This window comes from Staurois parvus, unplaced genomic scaffold (genome assembly GCF_062004578.1).
Source record: "Staurois parvus isolate SC_StPar_1 unplaced genomic scaffold, SC_StPar_1.0 ptg003162l, whole genome shotgun sequence".
In the NCBI taxonomy this organism is placed as follows: Eukaryota; Metazoa; Chordata; class Amphibia; order Anura; family Ranidae; genus Staurois; species Staurois parvus.
Window position 1 is genome coordinate 4,867 of NW_028320958.1, and position 19,714 is coordinate 24,580.

Here is a 19,714-nt window from a genome sequence, read left to right on the forward strand (position 1 = left end):
GGAGGAGGAGTGTTGGTTGGTGGTGGTTGTTGTGGGGAGGAAGTTGAGGTGGTGGGAATATTGAGGAGTGAAGAAGATGGGAGGATGTGGAAGGGGGGTTATATTGGTAGGTATTAGAAGGGAGGAATGGAATGCTGAAGCGGTCTGCATGTATTTTCTTTGAGATGAATTGATGGATTGAGTCAGAATAGGAATGAGGCCGTCTGTAAGAATCAGGGTGGGTATGCATAACCTTCCAGCCAATTAAAAAAGAATTGGGGGGGGGGGGAGCTGCCGGTTTAGACCAGCGACAGGCAAGCTCTGCAAACTGCGATGTCTGTCAATATCCTCTACAAGGATCTCCATCGCATTCCGATAACTGGATGGGGTTAAAGGATGGACATTCCTAACTGACATTTAGTTTGTTCATCAACTGCCATTTTCCTTCTATTTATTTATTTATTACAGGTACTTATATAGTGTCAAAAGCCAAAACCAGCCGCTGTAAAAACATTCCGTGTGCATGAGGACTAAGAACCACCGATAGCTGTGGCTGCCAACGACCTGTCATTGAAGTATATGGGCTCGGAGGTCGCTGATAGCCGCTCACACCTGTCAAACGCAGCAGAAGAAATTAGATTCCTGCAGCTGCCATTTGCACCGTCCGTGGCTACCAATGGAGCCTTAGAAGATCTGACATCGGACACCTCACTCTGCTGTTTGCCCCTCTCTGCACCTGGCAGAGCATGCTGGGGCTTCTGGTTCCACGACAGCTGGGGAAGGGAAGGGCGGGTTTCCTGCACCTGCTGCGGACGAATTCCCATGAGTAGTCTTCACACCTGTACCTCATTAGCCACCTTCCTACCCTCTCCAAACATCTCGTTAAGCACTTAATACAACGACTTCTAATTGGCCTCCATTGTACACAATTCTGGAGTGCCTCTGGTTGACCTCTAAGGCCGGCCATACATGGGTCGAAAATCGACCGATCTTTCATCCGAAAATTGTACCTAAGAATAATCGGCCGATTTGCGCTCTGTTAGTGGGTCAATGGCGCTGGCCGATTTTCGTGGTTCCTCCCCTTTTTGGTGATCGGGCATGTTGGAAAAATCGACCGATTTTTGACTCAATGATGGTCAAATCGCACGATCGTTTTTCCGAAAAGAATATGCACGTGAGACGCGACCTGGAAGGAACAGAAATTTCGCCTGTTATATGGGGTGAACTTTATGACTTGGTCAGCCGATTTTCGAAATCAATGATGGCGCCAGTGGATTACCCAGCGAACAACGTTTTCGATTTTCAGATGAAAAATCGTTTGCAATTCAAACCATGTATGGCCTGCATTAGCACAGCCAGCAATGACCTGCAGTGATCCCTGCTGGACGCACACAGAAGCAGAGATCGGATTGACTGAATCCCTTAGATATGACTTTGCTCATCCTACAAGCACATCTTCACAAATGATTGGCTTTGTGTGCTGCTTATCCCTCCCCCAGTCTGTGATTGGACAGTGAAAAGAGAGACGGCTGACTGATGAGCTCATCTTTGTCTCTCTGCTCTCTCCTCCTATCAGCATTCTCCTTGCACATCTTCACAAATGATTGGCTTTGTGTGCTGCTTATCCCTCCCCCAGTCTGTGATTGGACAGTGAAAAGAGAGACGGTTGACTGATGAGCTCATCTTTGTCTCTCTGCTCTCTCCTCCTATCAGCATTCTTCTTGCACATCTTCACAAATGATTGGCTTTGCGTGCTGCTTATCCCTCCCCCAGTCTGCTCTCTGCTGTAGAAGGTCAAAAAAACAAAACAGAGATCGGATTGACTGAATCCCTTAGATATGACTTTGCTCATCCTAAAAATCACTCGGAATTTGAACCATGTATGGCCTGCATTAGGCTGCAATCACACTTGAGCGCTTTGTAGCTTTGACCCCGGGTTCACACTGATGCGGTGCGGAATTCGCAGCGTTTTCAGTGCAAACTCTGCACCGCATCAGAGTCACGTGAACCGATGCCGGTGTGTATGTTAACACCCCGAAAGCAGCCCGCAAAACGCGGTGTGATGTGCAGAATTGGATCCCATAGGTGTGAATAGCCATGCGATCAGATTCTAGTGCGGACCCAAAAAAGGGTCCTGCACCTATTCCGTGCGGGTGCGGTGCGATTAGCGCCATACAGAATGTACGACTCCAATCGCACCGCATACAAATCGCATGTATAAAAGTCAAAAGTCCATCCAGTTTACCAGTGAAAAAAAAAAAAAAACAGTTCTAATCCTACACCCACAGTTGATCCAGAGGAAGGCAAAAAACCCAGCAAAGCACGATCCAATTTGCTCCTGCTGGGAAAAAATTCCTTCCTGATCCCCTGAGAGGCAATCGGATATTCCCTGGATCACCTTTCCCTATATATCCAGTTCAGGGGCGGACTGACAACTCATGGGCCCTCGGGCAATAGGGGATCATGGGGCCCTGTGTCCTTGCCCAAACTCAAAAAAGCCTATGAAAAAGGTACCAGGGGCATCTCATGGGGCCCCCCTACTGACCCCGGGCCCTCGGGCAGTGCCCGAGTTTCCAAATGGTCAGTCCACCCCTGATCCAGTTATAATCTGTGTAACCAAGAAAGAATCCAGGACTTTCCTACAGCAATCCCCTGAGCCGGCCACAACCAACTCTGGAGGGAGTCTATTCCACATTCTCACAGCTCTTACTGTGAAGAAACCTTTCCCTGGATCAACTTTCCCTCTAAATGTTATATCCAGTTATATTCTGTGTATAATACGTTGCAGTGCCATTCAAAATTACGGCAGCGCACTTGTAACGGGCCTTTCATTTTTGCAGGCAAATCGAATTTCAAATTTTCAGTCTATGGATAAATCTGTCGGCGGCAACACAACTGCGTGACACTCGCTGACACTTCGGGGTTATTTACTAAAAGTGGAGAGTGCAAAATCTGCATAGAAACCAATCGGCTTTCAGATTTTATTTGTCAAAGCGTAATTGAACAAGCTGAAGGTAGAAGCTGATTGGCTGCCGTGGAACCAGATTCCGAGTGCTCCAGTTTTAGGTCCGGTTCACACCATGCCCCGAGCTGACGCGCGCTGTGCGTTCCCGTGCGATTCATCTGCAGCTCTCTGCACTGCGATTTCAAGCATCTGAACGGGCTATAAATCGCACGCGCATGAACTACTTTCTTGAAACGCACGGCAACCACATCGCCTGGTAGTTTCTACCACGCGATTTGGTGCGGGCAAACGTGCATTTGGGGCGTCGTTAACTTTTAAATGATCGCAAGGGGGTGGGAGTGGGGGGGTCACCGCGTCTAGAGATATACACATTCTTCTACACTCGAATTCTTGTGCATGAATGCCATACTAATTACACAAAATCATTCATTCTGTTAGATAATGAAAAAAAAAAAAAATATAAGAAAAAAATCCCCCAAATCCAACACACACAATACACAGTACCCCCCCCCAATCAGAACTCATCTTCCACTGTGTGACCCTTGGTTCACATATATGCAGCCATGCGGGCCCCGTTTTGCGCAGACACGAGAGCCCATTCATTTGAATGGACTCCCGTGCCACGCAGAAGTCCCGGCACTTCTTCTGAAAACGCAGCCCACACGGGAACAGAGGTTCCCAGTACGGTTGCATTTTCCAGTGCGGGCGGTGTGCTATTAACCCCGGTACACATCTATGCGGCCATGAGGGCCCCGTTTTGTGCAGGCACGAGAGCCCATTCATTTGAATGGGCTCCCGTGCCCATGACACGCAGAGAAGAAGTCCCTGCACTTCTTCTGAAAACGCAGCCGAGGTTCCCAGTATAAGAAAACAACAGCAGTGAGCGCTAATCCTGATAGCGGCTGAGCACTCTAAGCAACCAATAAAACTTAAAAGCAATAACATAAAATAGTGCAGCGCTGAAATAGTGACAACATGACAAAAAATTGTCCACTAAAAGTCTTGTTCATATGAACGTATCCAGTGTCAGATGTGAATTCAGAATTGGTGATCCGTGTGGAAATGGCTGGAAAACGCACTCACCAGAAGTAAGACACATAAACGCAGTGTGCATTTAAAGCTCGTGGGTCATCAATCCGGAGGGAAGTAAAGCTGGTCCGGTTACAGGAATGGTGGATCCCTCCTCCGTAAATGCAGCAACAGATCTTCCTTCTCTCGATTAGAAGTAGAATTCCAAGATCCAGGTTCTGCAAGCAAAAGCTCCTCAAGGGAGTTTTAGGGAAGGACACCCATAGTGAAGTAGGTCATAAAAGGCAGCTTTATTCAAAATAGTGATATCCAATTCAAAGCAGGCAGGTATCATACAGATGTGTCAGCAAGACAACTAACCCTGGCACTTCGAATAGTGGCCGCCGGGCCTTCACGTGGCTCCGGCGGCGTAGCGTCTCGACGTCCAGGCTCCTCCTTACGCGTTACGTGCGCACGCACATCTTCAATGGTTCCATACCTCTGAAGATGTGCGTGCGCACGTAACGCGTAAGGAGGAGCCTGGACGTCGAGACGCTACGCCGCCGGAGCCACGTGAAGGCCCGGCGGCCACTATTCGAAGTGCCAGGGTTAGTTGTCTTGCTGACACATCTGTATGATACCTGCCTGCTTTGAATTGGATATCACTATTTTGAATAAAGCTGCCTTTTATGACCTACTTCACTATGGGTGTCCTTCCCTAAAACTCCCTTGAGGAGCTTTTGCTTGCAGAACCTGGATCTTGGAATTCTACTTCTAATCGAGAGAAGGAAGATCTGTTGCTGCATTTACGGAGGAGGGACCCACCATTCCTGTAACCGGACCAGCTTTACTTCCCTCCGGATTGATGACCCACGAGCTTTAAATGCACACTGCGTTTATGTGTCTTACTTCTGGTGAGTGCGTTTTCCAGCCATTTCCACACGGATCACCAATTCTGAATTCACATCTGACACTGGATACGTTCATATGAACAAGACTTTTAGAGGTTCCCAGTATGGTTGCGTTTTCCAGTGCGGGCGGCGTGCCATTAGCCCCGGTTCACATATATGCGGGCCGGACACCGTTTTGCACGGACACAAGAGCCCATTCATTTGAATGGACTCCCGTCCCTGGGACACGCAGAGAAGAAAGTCCCTGCACTTCTTCTGAAAACGCAGCCCGCATGGGAACAGAGGTTCCCAGTATGGTTGCGTTTCCCAGTGTGGGTGGCCTGCCATTAGGACTAATGGCACCCACCTGCAGGTCCGCATTTCTCTGTGCGGGTGGTGCGGCTGCATGGATTTTCATGCGGATCCGCAGCGGCACCACCCGCACATATGTGAACCAAGCCTTAGAACTAATGACCAGTGTGAGCGGCATGCCACTAGCCCTGGTTCACATCTATGCGGCCGTGCGGGCCGCATTTGAATGGAGTCCCGTGCCCGTGACACACAGGGAAGAAGCCCTGCACTTCTTCTGAAAACGCAGCCCGCACAGGGACCTCGGTTTCCAGTATGGTTGCGTTTTCCAGTGCGGGCGGCATGCCGTTAGAACTAATGGCCCCCCTCCACCCGCGGGTCCACATTCCTCTGTGCAGATGGTGACAGATTTTCATGCAGATCCGCAGCGGCACCACCCGCACCAATGTGCTTGTCCTTGATTCTTTTGTAGGCAGTTCAATCAATTCTGCCCGATCGCCTGATCTAAACACTTTTGACATTTTTTGAAAACTATGAAAAACCAAAAGCCAGTCGCATTTTTTTCCAATCATCGCCTTCATTTTATGCTTTTCATCTGCATTTTAAAAGATCCCCCCTCCTCCCCCCTCCTCACCTACCAGCATGTCTTTGGAGTGTAAGAGGAAACCGGAGTACCCGGAGGAAACCCACGCAGACACAGGGAGAACATGCAATCTCCAGGCAGGAGGTGAAATGGTTGGGATTCGAACCAACGACCCGAGTACTGCCAGGCGGAAGTGCTAACCCTTTAGCCACTGTGCTGCCCATCATTTCTATTCTTGGATCCTGCTCCTGGCAAATCTTTTTGTACAAAAATTTGTGATCGAATTGTGGGGGGATTTCAAAAACATGGATTATTTCTTTCATTTTTAAACCAAAATTTCAAGTGAATTAATTTCTTAGATTGTAAGCTCCGAGGATCAGGGCCCTCCTATCCCTCTTAGATTGTAAGCTCCGAGGATCAGGGCCCTCCTATCCCTCTTGTATTGAACTGTATTGTTGCTGTATTGTCTCCCGTTATATTATAAAGTGCTGAGCAAACTGTTGGCGCCATAAATCCTGTATAATAATAATAATATAAATCCTGTATAATAATAATAATTAAAAAAAACAAAAAAAACAAATCATAAGCAAGCGACCAAACAAAAGGGGGTCCCGGAATCGATTGAACATGTCGATGAAAATCGATCGATTTAGACATCCTACGCGGCACACAATAACCCCCCATTACGGCCACCTGCCTCCTCCATCTCTAGACTTCGATGTAACTTCGTGGAGACGACTGAAGACCCAAAACAGGCACAGACTTGTACCCCCTCCCCAAAATAAACGGCTATAAAAAAAACAGGCACAGACTTGTACACCACCACCCCCCCCCCCAAAAAAATAAACGCTATAAAAAAACAGGCACAGACTTGAACACCCCCCCCAAAATAAACGGCTATAAAAGGCTCCCCTCGTACCTGGACCTCCGCGGAACCCATCTGTCTCGGCTGCGAGTGGCGACTACTCATCAGGAAAGTCTTCTGAGGCCAGCAGGAGAAGAGAGGGGCTGGCGCCCAACGCCTGCACCCTACCAAGCCCAGCTATTCACAAGCAAATGTGAGGCAGCTGAGCAGATGGGCCAGCCCCGACAATGTGAAAAGACTTTGGGAGGGGGGGATGGGCCCAGACTGAAGTGTGCTGGGGTGGGGGGTGATAAAAAAAGAAAAAAAAAATGAAAAGGGGGGGGGGGGGGGGAACGGGTGACTTTGAGACTTCGCTGCCGACCCTCAGATGTACACAATAAAAATCCAGAGCAAGGAAGCACATGGCTGGGAGGGGTTAATAGTCGCGTGACCGATTTTAGATGGAACTACAAATGTTTAGTTGCGCTGAGCAGCCCATCGTGGCTTTGAGGACCCGGATTTCCACGGCTCATAGAACCGTCACGGAATATTGACACATTCCCCTCTAATAATAGGGTCTCATACATGTGCTAAAAGGACGCGGTGCCACCAGGGTGCCCAGCATGCGTTCCTGATGGTGGCCGAGTGCCCCGCACCCGAGCAACAGGACATTGAGCAAATTGTGCCAATACGGACATTGCATCCTGTGACGCGAACGCCATCTGCAGCGCGCGTTTACACTGATGCAGTGTGGAATTCGCACTGCTTTCTGTGCGATTTCTGCACCGCATCAAAATCGCACCCAGTTCATGCAAACCGCTGCGGGTGTATTTAAAATAAAAAAAAACTGTAGCTGCTGACTTTTAAAAAAAATGGACACTCCCCTGTCCCTCGATCCCGCGGTGTCCTTACACCAGACGGGTCAACCGGACCGTCCTGTCTCCCCGGCGTCGGCATCTTCAGTGTGGGCACCCGGCTGAGACAGCTTGCGGCTTCACAGCCGGGTACCCACTGCGCATGCGCGAGAAGCTCTGCTTTTGTGAATGGTCCCGTAGTCTTCTAGAACCTGTCGTGTCCCAAAAGACTACAGGAAGGGGGGGGGGGGGGGGGGGGGGACACAACTTCCAAATTCTGATCACCTAGGCGAGAAGAAGTGGGAGCGGGTATCTGTCAAATTCGTGTACCCCCTTCCCCCCTGCTCCCCAAAGGTGCCAATCCTTAACGGGGAGCGGGGCACAAAGACTTAAAGCAAAACTTCCCCTTTTGGATGGAGCTCCGCTTTAAGTTCCACCTATTAAATGCAGCAAAGGGATTGATACCCAAATACTGGATTTTGGAATATTGAGATATTATTATTATACAGGATTTATATAGCGCCAACTGTTTGCGCAGCGCTTTGAAATAGTGAAACTAATAAAACAAAAAAAGAAATACAAAAAAAAAAAAACCACGCTATTACCAGCATTTGTTTCAGCATGTTTTGAGCGTAAAAAAAAAAAAAGAAAGAAAAAAAAGGGGAAGACGAGGAGAAGGACAGAAAAAAAAAAAAAAAAGGATGTGTGTAATGGGAGGTAGAAAGACAGGGAAAAAGAGGGAGATCCTGAGATTAATAAAGCAAGGGAAGGAACTGGGGAAAATTGGGGAAGAAATGGGTAAGGGTGGTTGAGTGGGGAGGATTGGGATTGGGTAGGGGGATTTTGGGGTTAATGAGAAAAGGGAAAAGTATTTGTTTATTTTGTTGAATGATGTGATAATTGAATTTTGTAATACTGAAATATTGAAACTAATAAAAAAAATAAACAAAAAAAACACCCTATTGCCAGCATTTGTTTCAGCATGTTTTGAGCTTAAAAAAGAAAAAAAAAGGGGGAAGAAGAGGAGAAGGAAAGAAAAGAAAAAAAAAAAGATATAGATATTGAAACAAATTAAAAAAAGAAAACAACACGCTATTACCAGCATTTTTTTCCAGCATTGTTTTGAGCTTAAATAAAAGAAAACAAAAAAAAAAAAAAAGGGGGGAAGAAGAGAAGGAAAGAAAAAAAGAAAAAGAAATGTGTAATGGGAGGTAGGAAGACAGGGAAGAAGAGAGGGAGATCCCGAGATTAATAAAGCAAGGGAAGGAACTGGGAAAAATAGGGGAAGAAATGGGTAGGGTGGTTGAGTGGGGAGGATTGGGATTGGGTAGGGGGATTTTGGGGGTAATGAGAAGAGGGAAAAGTATTTGTTTTTTTGAATGATGTGATAATTGAATTTTGTTGAATGATGTGATAATTGAATTTTGTTGAATGATGTGATAATTGAATTTTGTAATACTGAGATATTGAAATAATAAAAAAAAAAAAAAACGTGATTACCAGAATTTTTTGAGCTTAAAAAAAAAAAAAAAAAAGAAGAGGGAAGAAAAGAAGGAAAGAAAAAAAAAAAAAAAAGAAGAAGAAATGTGTAATGGGAGGTAGAAAGACAGGGAAAAAGAGGGAGATCCCAAGATTAATAAAGCAAGGGAAGGAACTGGGAAAAATTGGGGACGAAATGGGTAGGGGTTGGGTAGGGGGATTTTGGGGTCAACGAGAAAAGGGAAAAGTATTTGTTTGTTTTGTTGAATGATGTGATAATTAAATTTTGTAATATTGAAACTAATAAAAAAAACCAAAAAAACACTATTACCAGCAAAAGGGGGAAGAAGAGAAGGAAAGGAAAAAAAAAAGAAAAAACAAGAGATGTGTAATAAAGGAAGAGAAGGGACTGGGAAGAAATGGGTAGGGTGGTTAAGCGGGGAGGATTGGGGTTGGGTAGGGGGATTTTGGGGTTAATGAGAAAAGGGAAAAGTATTTGTTTGTTTATTTAGTGAATGATGTGATAATTGAATTTTGTAATATCGAAATATTGAAACTAATAAAAAAAAAAAAAACCCACCACACTATTACCAGCATTGTTTGAGCCAAAAAAAAGGGGAAGAGGTGTAGGAAAGGAAAAAGAAGGAAAGAAGGAAAGAAAAAAAAATAGATATTGAAATTAAAAAAAAAAAAACAAAACAAAAAACACACTATTACCACCATTTTTTCCAGCATGTTTTGAGCTTAAAAAACCCCCCAAAAAATCTAGTGTGCATGGAGCCTGAATGATCTAATAAATGATGATAATCGGTTGTGATGGTGCCCCCCCCCCCCCCCCAGTGCCATGCGATCCCGGTACAAAGCTGTAGGATGCAGCATCTTCACGCCAGGCTGGGCACCCCATCCCGGGAGGAGAAGAAAAGGCAGCCGCATTCCTTCTGCTCAGCGAAAGAGACAGAAAACTCCTTTCTTCCTGGCATCCGCCCAGCACAGGTCCGTCTCCCAATCACTTGCTGAACTCGGCCAACAAAGACTGGAGCTGGAACTTCAGAGAGCCGGCTGTCACCTTCTTAGGCCCCATTCACACCGGAGCGTTTTGTAGCGCAAAGCTCAGCATCGCTCAGGGGGAAAAAAAAAAAAAAATCAATATTCCTCTATGGAGACGGTTCACATCTCCACTCCAAGTGGCCTGAAGCAGAACGTCTGAAGCTGAAAAAAGTTTTGTAGCTCCACTCAGGCAGATTGATGCGTTTTTAGCGTATTTTTACTCTCATAGAAATACAAGGAAACGCGCAAATCGTGCATTTTCATGCGCTTTCGTGTGTTTTTCTGGCATGGCAACAATTGGTGTCACAGATTAAATTTTTCTCTGTTGGCGAATACAAAAAGGCCAGAACTCAAAAAGGCCCAAAACACCTGAACAAATCGCAAACGTACAAACAGGCTTATAAACGTGTGGCAAAATGCGCAAAAACGCTACACACAGATGTGAGAGGAGCCTTAGGAAGATTGATGTGGTTTTTTTTGGCGTGTTTTTATTCCATTAGAAATGTATGGAAAAGGACAAATTGTGCGTTTTCATGCGCTTTTGTGCGTTTTGTCGCAAGACCAAGAGCGTTTTTCTGGCATGGCAAAACATGGCAACAATTGGTGTCACAGATATAAATTTTTCTCTATTGGCGAATACAAAAACGCCAGAACAAATCACGCCCAAACGTTTGCAAACGCGACAAAAAACGCTACGTTCGAGTGTGAATGGAGCCTCGGGAAGGTTGATGCGTTTTTTGGTGCGTTTTCATTCCCATAGAAATACATGGAAACACACAAATCACACGTTTTCATGAGCTTTTGTGTGTTTTGATGTGCGACCAAAGAGCGTTTTTCTGGCATGGCAAAACATGGCAACAATTGGTGTCACAGATGAAAATTTCTCTCTCTTGGCTAATACAAAAACACCAGAACTCAAAAAGCCCCAAAACGCCTGAACAAATCGCGCATATAAACGTGTGACAAACGCACAAAAAAAATGCACAAAACCGCTAAGAGCAAAAATGCAAAGCGCACAAACGTTTGCAAACACGCAACAAAATACACAAAATCGCTATGAGTTTTTGGCGAGTTTTCATTCCCATAGAAATACATAGAAACACACAAATTGCACGTTTTCATGCGCTTTCGTGCGTTTTGACATGCAACCAAGAGCGTTTTTCTGGCATGGCAAAACATGGCAACAATTGGTGTCACAGATGAAATTTATCTCTATTGGCTAATACAAAAACGCCAGAACTCAAAGAGGCCCAAAACGCCTAAACAAATTGCACACAAATGTTTGCAAACGTGCGACAAAATGCACAAAAACGCTATGCTCGGTTGTGAATGGAGCCTCGGGAAGACTGATGCGTTTTGTGGCGCGTTTTCATTCCCATAGAAATACATGGAAACACACAAACTGCACGTTTTCTTGAGCTTTCGTGTGTTTTGTCGCATGGCCAAGAGCATTTTTCTGGCATGGCAAAACATGGCAACAATTGGCGTTACAGATGAAATGTTTCTCGATTGGCTAATACAAAAACGCCAGAACTCAGAGGCCCAAAACTCCTGAACAAATCGCGCAAAACGTGCAAAAACGCACATAAACGTGTGGCAAAATGCACAAAGACGTTACGCTCAGATGTGAATGGAGCCTCAGGAAGATTGATATGTTTTTATTGGCATGCTTTCATTCCCATAGAAATACATGAAAAAGCGCACATAGCGCATTTTCATGCACTTTGACGCGTGACCAAGTGCATTTTTCTGGCATAGCAACAGTTGATGTCACAGATGAAATTTTTCTCTATTGGCCAATATAACATTGGTGGTCAGAGGGGGAACACCCCTTACATTGGTGGTCAGAGGGGGAACATCCCTTACATTGGTGGTCAGAGGGGGAACACCCCTTACATTGGTGGTCAGAGGGGGAACACCCCTTACATTGGTGGTCAGAGGGGGAACACCCCTTACATTGGTGGTCAGAGGGGGAACACCCCTTACATTGGTGGTCAGAGGGGGAACATCCCCTACATTGGTGGTCAGAGGGGGAACACCCCTTACATTGGTGGTCAGAGGGGGAACACCCCTTACATTGGTGGTCAGAGGGGGAACATCCCCTACATTGGTGGTCAGAGGGGGAACATCCCTTACATTGGTGGTCAGAGAGGGAACACCCCTTACATTGGTGGTCAGAGGGGGAACATCCCTTACATTGGTGGTCAGAGGGGGAACACCCCTTACATTGGTGGTCAGAGGGGGAACATCCCTTACATTGGTGGTCAGAGGGGGAACACCCCTTACATTGGTGGTCAGAGGGGGAACACCCCTTACATTGGTGGTCAGAGGGGGAACACCCCTTACATTGGTGGTCAGAGGGGGAACACCCCTTACATTGGTGGTCAGAGGGGGAACACCCCTTACATTGGTGGTCAGAGGGGGAACACCCCTTACATTGGTGGTCAGAGGGGGAACACCCCTTACATTGGTGGTCAGAGGGGGAACATCCCCTACATTGGTGGTCAGAGGGGGAAAACCCCTTACATTGGTGGTCAGAGGGGGAACATCCCCTACATTGGTGGTCAGAGGGGGAACACCCCTTACATTGGTGGTCAGAGGGGGAACATCCCCTACATTGGTGGTCAGAGGGGGAACATCCCCTACATTGGTGGTCAGAGGGGGAACACCCCTTACATTGGTGGTCAGAGGGGGAACACCCCTTACATTGGTGGTCAGAGGGGGAACACCCCTTACATTGGTGGTCAGAGGGGGAACACCCCTTACATTGGTGGTCAGAGGGGAACACCCCTTACATTGGTGGTCAGAGGGGGAACATCCCTTACATTGGTGGTCAGAGGGGGAACATCCCTTACATTGGTGGTCAGAGGGGGAACACCCCTTACATTGGTGGTCAGAGGGGGAACACCCCTTACATTGGTGGTCAGAGGGGGAACACCCCTTACATTGGTGGTCAAAGGGTGAACACCCCTTACATTGGTGGTCAGAGGGGGAACACCCCTTACATTGGTGGTCAGAGGGTGAACATCCCCTACATTGGTGGTCAGAGGGGGAACACCCCTTACATTGGTGGTCAGAGGGGGAACACCCCTTACATTGGTGGTCAGAGGGGGAACACCCTTACATTGGTGGTCAGAGGGGGAACATCCCCTACATTGGTGGTCAGAGGGGGAACACCCCTTACATTGGTGGTCAGAGGGGGAAAACCCCTTACATTGGTGGTCAGAGGGGGAACACCCCTTACATTGGTGGTCGGAAAGGGAACATCCCTTACATTGGTGTCGGAGAGGGAACATACCTTACATTGGTGGTCAGAGAGGGAACATCCCTTACATTGGTGGTCAGAGAGGGAACATTACCTTACATTGTTGGTCAGAGAGGGAACATTCCTTACATTGGTGGTCAGAGAGGAAACATCCCTTACATTGGTGGTCAGAGAGGGAACATCCCTTACATTGTTGGTCAGAGAGGGAACATCCCTTACATTGTTGGTCAGAGAGGGAACATCCCTTACATTGGTGGTCAGAGGGGGAACATCCCTTACATTGGTGGTCAGAGGGGAACATCCCTTACATTGGTGGTCAGAGGGGGAACATCCCTTACATTGGTGGTCAGAGAGGAAACATCCCTTACATTTGGTGGTCAGAGGGGGAACATACCCTACATTGGTGGTCAGAGGGGGAAAACCCCTTACATTGGTGGTCAGAGGGGGAACATCCCCTACATTGGTGGTCAGAGGGGGAACACCCCTTACATTGGTGGTCAGAGGGGGAACATCCCCTACATTGGTGGTCAGAGGGGGAACATCCCCTACATTGGTGGTCAGAGGGGGAACACCCCTTACATTGGTGGTCAGAGGGGAACACCCCTTACATTGGTGGTCAGAGGGGGAACACCCCTTACATTGGTGGTCAGAGGGGGAACACCCCTTACATTGGTGGTCAGAGGGGGAACACCCCTTACATTGGTGGTCAGAGGGGGAACACCCCTTACATTGGTGGTCAGAGGGGGAACACCCCTTACATTGGTGGTCAGAGGGGGAACACCCCTTACATTGGTGGTCAGAGGGGGAACACCCCTTACATTGGTGGTCAGAGGGGGAACATCCCTTACATTGGTGGTCAGAGGGGGAACACCCCTTACATTGGTGGTCAGAGGGGGAACACCCCTTACATTGGTGGTCAGAGAGGGAACACCCCTTACATTGGTGGTCAGAGAGGGAACATCCCTTACATTGGTGGTTAGAGGGGGAACATCCCTTACATTGGCGGTCAGAGGGGGAACATCCCTTACATTGGCGGTCAGAGGGGGAACATCCCTTACATTGGTGGTCAGAGAGGGAACATACCTTACATTGGCGGTCAGAGGGGGAACATCCCTTACATTGGCGGTCAGAGGGGGAACATCCCTTACATTGGCGGTCAGAGGGGGAACACCCCTTACATTGGCGGTCAGAGGGGGAACACCCCTTACATTGGCGGTCAGAGGGGGAACATACCTTATATTGGCGGTGAGAGGGGGAACATAATAGGAGGTCAAACCTAAACACCTCCTTGCACTACATAGTTGGCGGTAAATCTAAAGGAAATTGGGCAGAAAATTGTATAGTGTATGGACAATCTTAGGCTGGCCATACATTATACAATTTTCTTGAGATATTTGATTTAGATTTACCAAAAACCATATAATATCAGGTCAAACCTAACAACACTTTCAATCGTATCCAATTAGGCAGGCTCTTGCAAATTTTCGGCCAGGATACGCGGTTATCGTTCGGAAATGACATTCATTTTAAATTTGAATGTTAAAAGCAAAAAAGACAATTTTTGAACGATATTCGTCCATTCACCGAATGTTCAATGAATTTTCGTACAAATATTCTCCTTCGAAAATCAACACGTGTATGGCCAGCTTTAGGTTCCTCACTGACCTTGTCGAAGAACTGATAGAGCCTGATGGTTTTCTCCAGCCGAATACGAGATTCCTCCAGCCTCTTTGAGAACTTTGATAACGTCTCTTTATACGTCTGTAACGTCATCACGTACTTGTGCGTCTCCTGAGAGCAGAAGCTCTGCCACTTCTCCATCGACTGCAGCATCTCCTGGCCCCGTCTACAGTACTCCTAGGAGAGAGACGCAAAATACAGGGTGATGGTCCTGGTTCGTCAACCTCATGCACAATGGGTGTTTCATTCCTGGTGCACATGATCCCGAGGCACCGGCACGTCATCCCGTCCTGCTGCTGGCAGCCGAATAAAGTCTGAAAGCTGCTGTAGCAGGCGGGTCCATGGGGTGCTATTTACGTTTAAGGAAGTGGGCACTCAGGGAAGAATTTCCAGAATACAGACTGCTTGCAATCCAGACATTCGTCCTGGGGTGCATACCGCCCCAAACATTGTTACTGCTTGGTGCACCATCCAGCAGCAGCACCGTTCAAACATCATTACTGCTTGGTGCTCCATCCAGCAGCAGCACCGTTCAAACATCATTACTGCTTGGTGCTCCATCCAGCAGCAGCACCGTTCAAACATCATTACTGCTTGGTGCTCCATCCAGCAGCAGCACCGTTCAAACATCATTACTGCTTGGTGCTCCATCCAGCAGCAGCACCGTTCAAACATCATTACTGCTTGGTGCTCCATCCAGCAGCAGCATCGTTCAGTCTCTCAGTTATACATGCTGCCAGCAGCAGGGCTGGATGATGTGCCTGTGCCAAAAACATTGAGATCCCATACACTGTGGCTAAATCACCGCATTACTACAGGCATTCACTGCCGCATTACTACAGGCATTCACTGCCGCATTACTACAGGCATTCACTGCCGCATTACTACAGGCATTCACTGCCGCATTACTACAGGCATTCACTGCCGCATTACTACAGGCATTCACTACGGCATTACTACAGGCATTCACTACCGCATTACTACAGGCATTCACTACCGCATAACTACAGGCATTCACTACCGCATTACTACAGGCATTCACTACCGCATTACTACAGGCATTCACTACCGCATTACTACAGGCATTCACTACCGCATTACTACAGGCATTCACTACCGCATTACTACAGGCATTCACTACCGCATTACTACAGGCATTCACTGCCGCATTACTACAGGCATTCACTGCCGCATTACTACAGGCATTCACTGCCGCATTACTACAGGCATTCACTACCGCATTACTACAGGCATTCACTGCCGCATTACTACAGGCATTCACTGCCGCATTACTACAGGTATTTACTGTATAGCATGCTGGCAATTTACACAGCATATTGTACATGAATACCTCCCCCAAGGAGCTTACAATCTAAGGTCCCCATCTCACATGTAGGGTCAATCTAGACAGGAGCCAAATAACGCACCAGCAGGCCTTTGGAGCAAGCAGAGTATCTGGAAGCATCTTGGAGAACATCCAAAACCATTTCCAATATGGCCGGACTGGAATTCAAACTGAGGACCCCAGTGCTGCAAGGCACCACTAAGCCACTGTGCTACCCACAAGCAACGTCCAAAATAACCGACTGTGTTGCAGTATCAACCAATGCGACGTTGGCTTTCCTTTCCCAAGATCAGATTGGTTGCTGCCCAGACAGTTCTTTCTGCTGCTGCTGGGATAAAAGAAAGGTGAAACCGGAGGGCGCTTCTGAGTGCAGCATTCCAGGTCAACTGTAATAAAAAGCGGTTAAAAACACTTCCAATGTGGTAGTAAAAACAAGCTCTAATGTAATCCATCAGTAGCAGGGCTCTGTCCTCTACGCGGTGGGGCCGCTGTGCCAGCCAGTAGCTGCAGGGGGAGCTGGAGGAGAGGTGTTAAAGATGGCCGCCGCTCTGTGCGGACCGCTGGAACACATGCTGGCCACAGACCGGAAGTGACGTGAGCATGGAGCGGTGACGGGTTTCAGAGCATGAGCAGAGCTGACGTGAGCATGGAGCGGTGACGCATTTCGGAGCGTGAGCAGAGCTGACGTGAGCATGGAGCGGTGACGCATTTCGGAGCATGAGCAGAGCTGACGTGAGCATGGAGCGGTGATGCATTTCTGAGCGTGAGCAGAGCTGACGTGAGCATGGAGCGGTGACACATTTCGGAGCATGACCAGAGCTCCTTCTTCAAGACTTGAAGAAGGATCTCTGCTCACGCTCCGAAACGCGTCACCGCTCCATGTTCATGTTACTTCCGGTCTACCGCTCTGTTCGGACCACTGGAGTGCACACTGTACGCAGACCGGAAGTGACGTGAGCAAGGAGCAGTGACGGGTTTCAGAGCATGAGCAGTGCTGATGTGAGCATGCAGTGGCGACGCGTTTTTGAGCATGAACAGAGCTGAAGTGAGCATGCAGTGGTGACGCGTTTCAGAGCATGAGCAGAGCTCCTTCTTCAAGACTTGAAGGAGCTCTGCTCACGCTCCGAAACGCGTACCACTCCATGTTCACGTCACTTCCAGTCTGCCGCTCTGTTCGGACCGCTGGAGTGAACACTGTACGCAGACCGGAAGTGACATGAACATGGAGCGGTGATGCGTTTCAGAGCAGGAGCATCGCTGATATGAGCATGGAGTGGTGACGTGTTTTAGAGCATGAGCAGAGCTCCTTCAAAATCTGAAGAAGGAGCTCTGCTCATGCTCAGAAACACTTCACTTCTCCGTGCTCACGTCACTTCAGGTCTGCAGACAGCGTACGTTCCAGCGGTCCGTACAGAGCGGCGGCCATCTTTAACACCTCTCCTCCAGCTCCCCCTGCAGCTACTGGCTGGCACAGCGGCCCCATCGCTTAGAGGACAGAGCCCTGCTACTGACGGATTACATTAGAGCTTGTTTTTACTACCACATTGGAAGTGTTTTTAACCGCTTTTCATTACAGTTGACTTGAAATACTGCACTTAGAAGCGCCCTCCGGTTTCACCTTCTTCTGCACAGAGTTTGTCTCCACTCTTTAGAAGTGCTGCTCAGTACCGGCGGTTTCCCTACACACCATCCATCATCAGGTGCCATACTTCCACATCATCGTCCACCGACGCGCCCCGCTACCCACCTTACTGGGATAAACCAAGGCTTATCGGATGTACACAGCATGTTCCGGCTATAAAACCCAAAATGTGACAACTTCTTCCAAACGATCTGCACCTCCGTTAATTGCTCATAAAGTCTTCAATTCATTAACCCCTTCCAGTCCAGACACTTTCACCCCCCTTCCAGTCCGGACACTTTTACCCCCCCCTTCCAGTCTGGACTCTTTTACCCCCCCCTTCCAGTCCGGACACTTTTACCCCCCCCCTTCCAGTCCGGACACTTTTACCCCCCCCCTTCCAGTCCGGACACATTTACCCCCCCCCCTTCCAGTCCGGACACTTTTACCCCCCCTTCCAGTCCGGACACTTTCACCCCCCCTTCCAGTCCGGACACTTTCACCCCCCCTTCCAGTCCGGACACTTTCACCCCCCCTTCCAGTCCGGACACTTTCCTCCCCTTCCAGTCCGGACACTTTCCTCCCCTTCCAGTCCGGACACTTTCCTCCCCTTCCAGTCCGGACACTTTCCTCCCCTTCCAGTCCGGACACTTTCCTCCCCTTCCAGTCCGGACACTTTCCTCCCCTTCCAGTCCGGACACTTTCACCCCCTTCCAGTCCGGACACTTTCACCCCCTTCCAGTCCGGACACTTTCCTCCCCTTCCAGTCCGGACACTTTCCTCCCCTTCCAGTCCGGACACTTTCCTCCCCTTCCAGTCTGGACACTTTCCTCCCCTTCCAGTCCGGACACTTTCCTCCCCTTCCAGTCCGGACACTTTCCTCCCCTTCCAGTCCGGACACTTTCCTCCCCTTCCAGTCCGGACACTTTCCTCCCCTTCCAGTCCGGACACTTTCCTCCCCTTCCAGTCCGGACACTTTCCCCCCCCTTCCAGTCCGGACACTTTCCTCCCCTTCCAGTCCGGACACTTTCCTCCCCTTCCAGTCCGGACACTTTCCTCCCCTTCCAGTCCGGACACTTTCCTCCCCTTCCAGTCCGGACACTTTCCTCCCCTTCCAGTCCGAACACTTTCCTCCCCTTCCAGTCCGGACACTTTCCTCCCCTTCCAGTCCGGACACTTTCCTCCCCTTCCAGTCCGGACACTTTCCCCCCTTCCAGTCCGGACACTTTCCCCCCTTCCAGTCCAGACACTTTCCTCCCCTTCCAGTCCGGACACTTTCCCCCCCTTCCTGTCCAGGCCAATTTTCAGCTTTCAGCGCTCACTTTGAATGACAATTGCGCGGTCGTGCAACACTGTACCTATATGAAATTTTTAGCACTTTTTGAGACAGATAAAGCTTTATTTTGGTGATATTTATTCACCGCTGGGATTTTTATTTATTTTGCTATATAAATGAAAAAGTCCAAAAAGTTTGAAAAAAAGTGTTTTTCTTATAAAATTTTGCAAATAAATAATATTTCATCATAAATCTTGGCCAAAATGTATTCAGTTATCTTTTTAGTAAATAAAAATAACCCAAATTAGTTTATAACTAAAAATGATCATTTTTTTAAACTTTTTATTTTTTTGTATAATTTTTTATTTTTTTTTTTTATACATACTGTCACCCTAGCAGCACAGCGTCACCATGGTGACACTGTACTACTTGTGGGGGGTGATGAAGATTTTTTTTTACACTGATTGCTTTTGCACCCATAAAGGCTGTTATAGCAATCATTTCTCCTTCTCTCTGGCTGCATTCTTGCAGCCATTGAGAAATACTGTGTGAGCTGTGATTGGTCACAG

At 48.0% G+C, this 19,714-nt stretch overlaps 1 protein-coding gene across 1 annotated transcript in view; it reads right to left on the reverse strand.

Moving 5' to 3' along the window:
• Positions 1-14,762: 14,762 nt before the first annotated feature.
• The window catches only part of LOC149428526 (pleckstrin homology domain-containing family G member 4B-like), a gene marked incomplete at its 5' end in the record, with an annotated part of 64,368 nt that continues 59,416 nt past the window's right edge, over positions 14,763-19,714 (reverse strand). The window contains one exon of the mRNA XM_089667300.1: positions 14,763-15,080. Within this exon, the coding sequence (XP_089523426.1) occupies positions 14,763-15,080 (318 nt within the window). The remainder of the gene's footprint in view (positions 15,081-19,714) is intronic.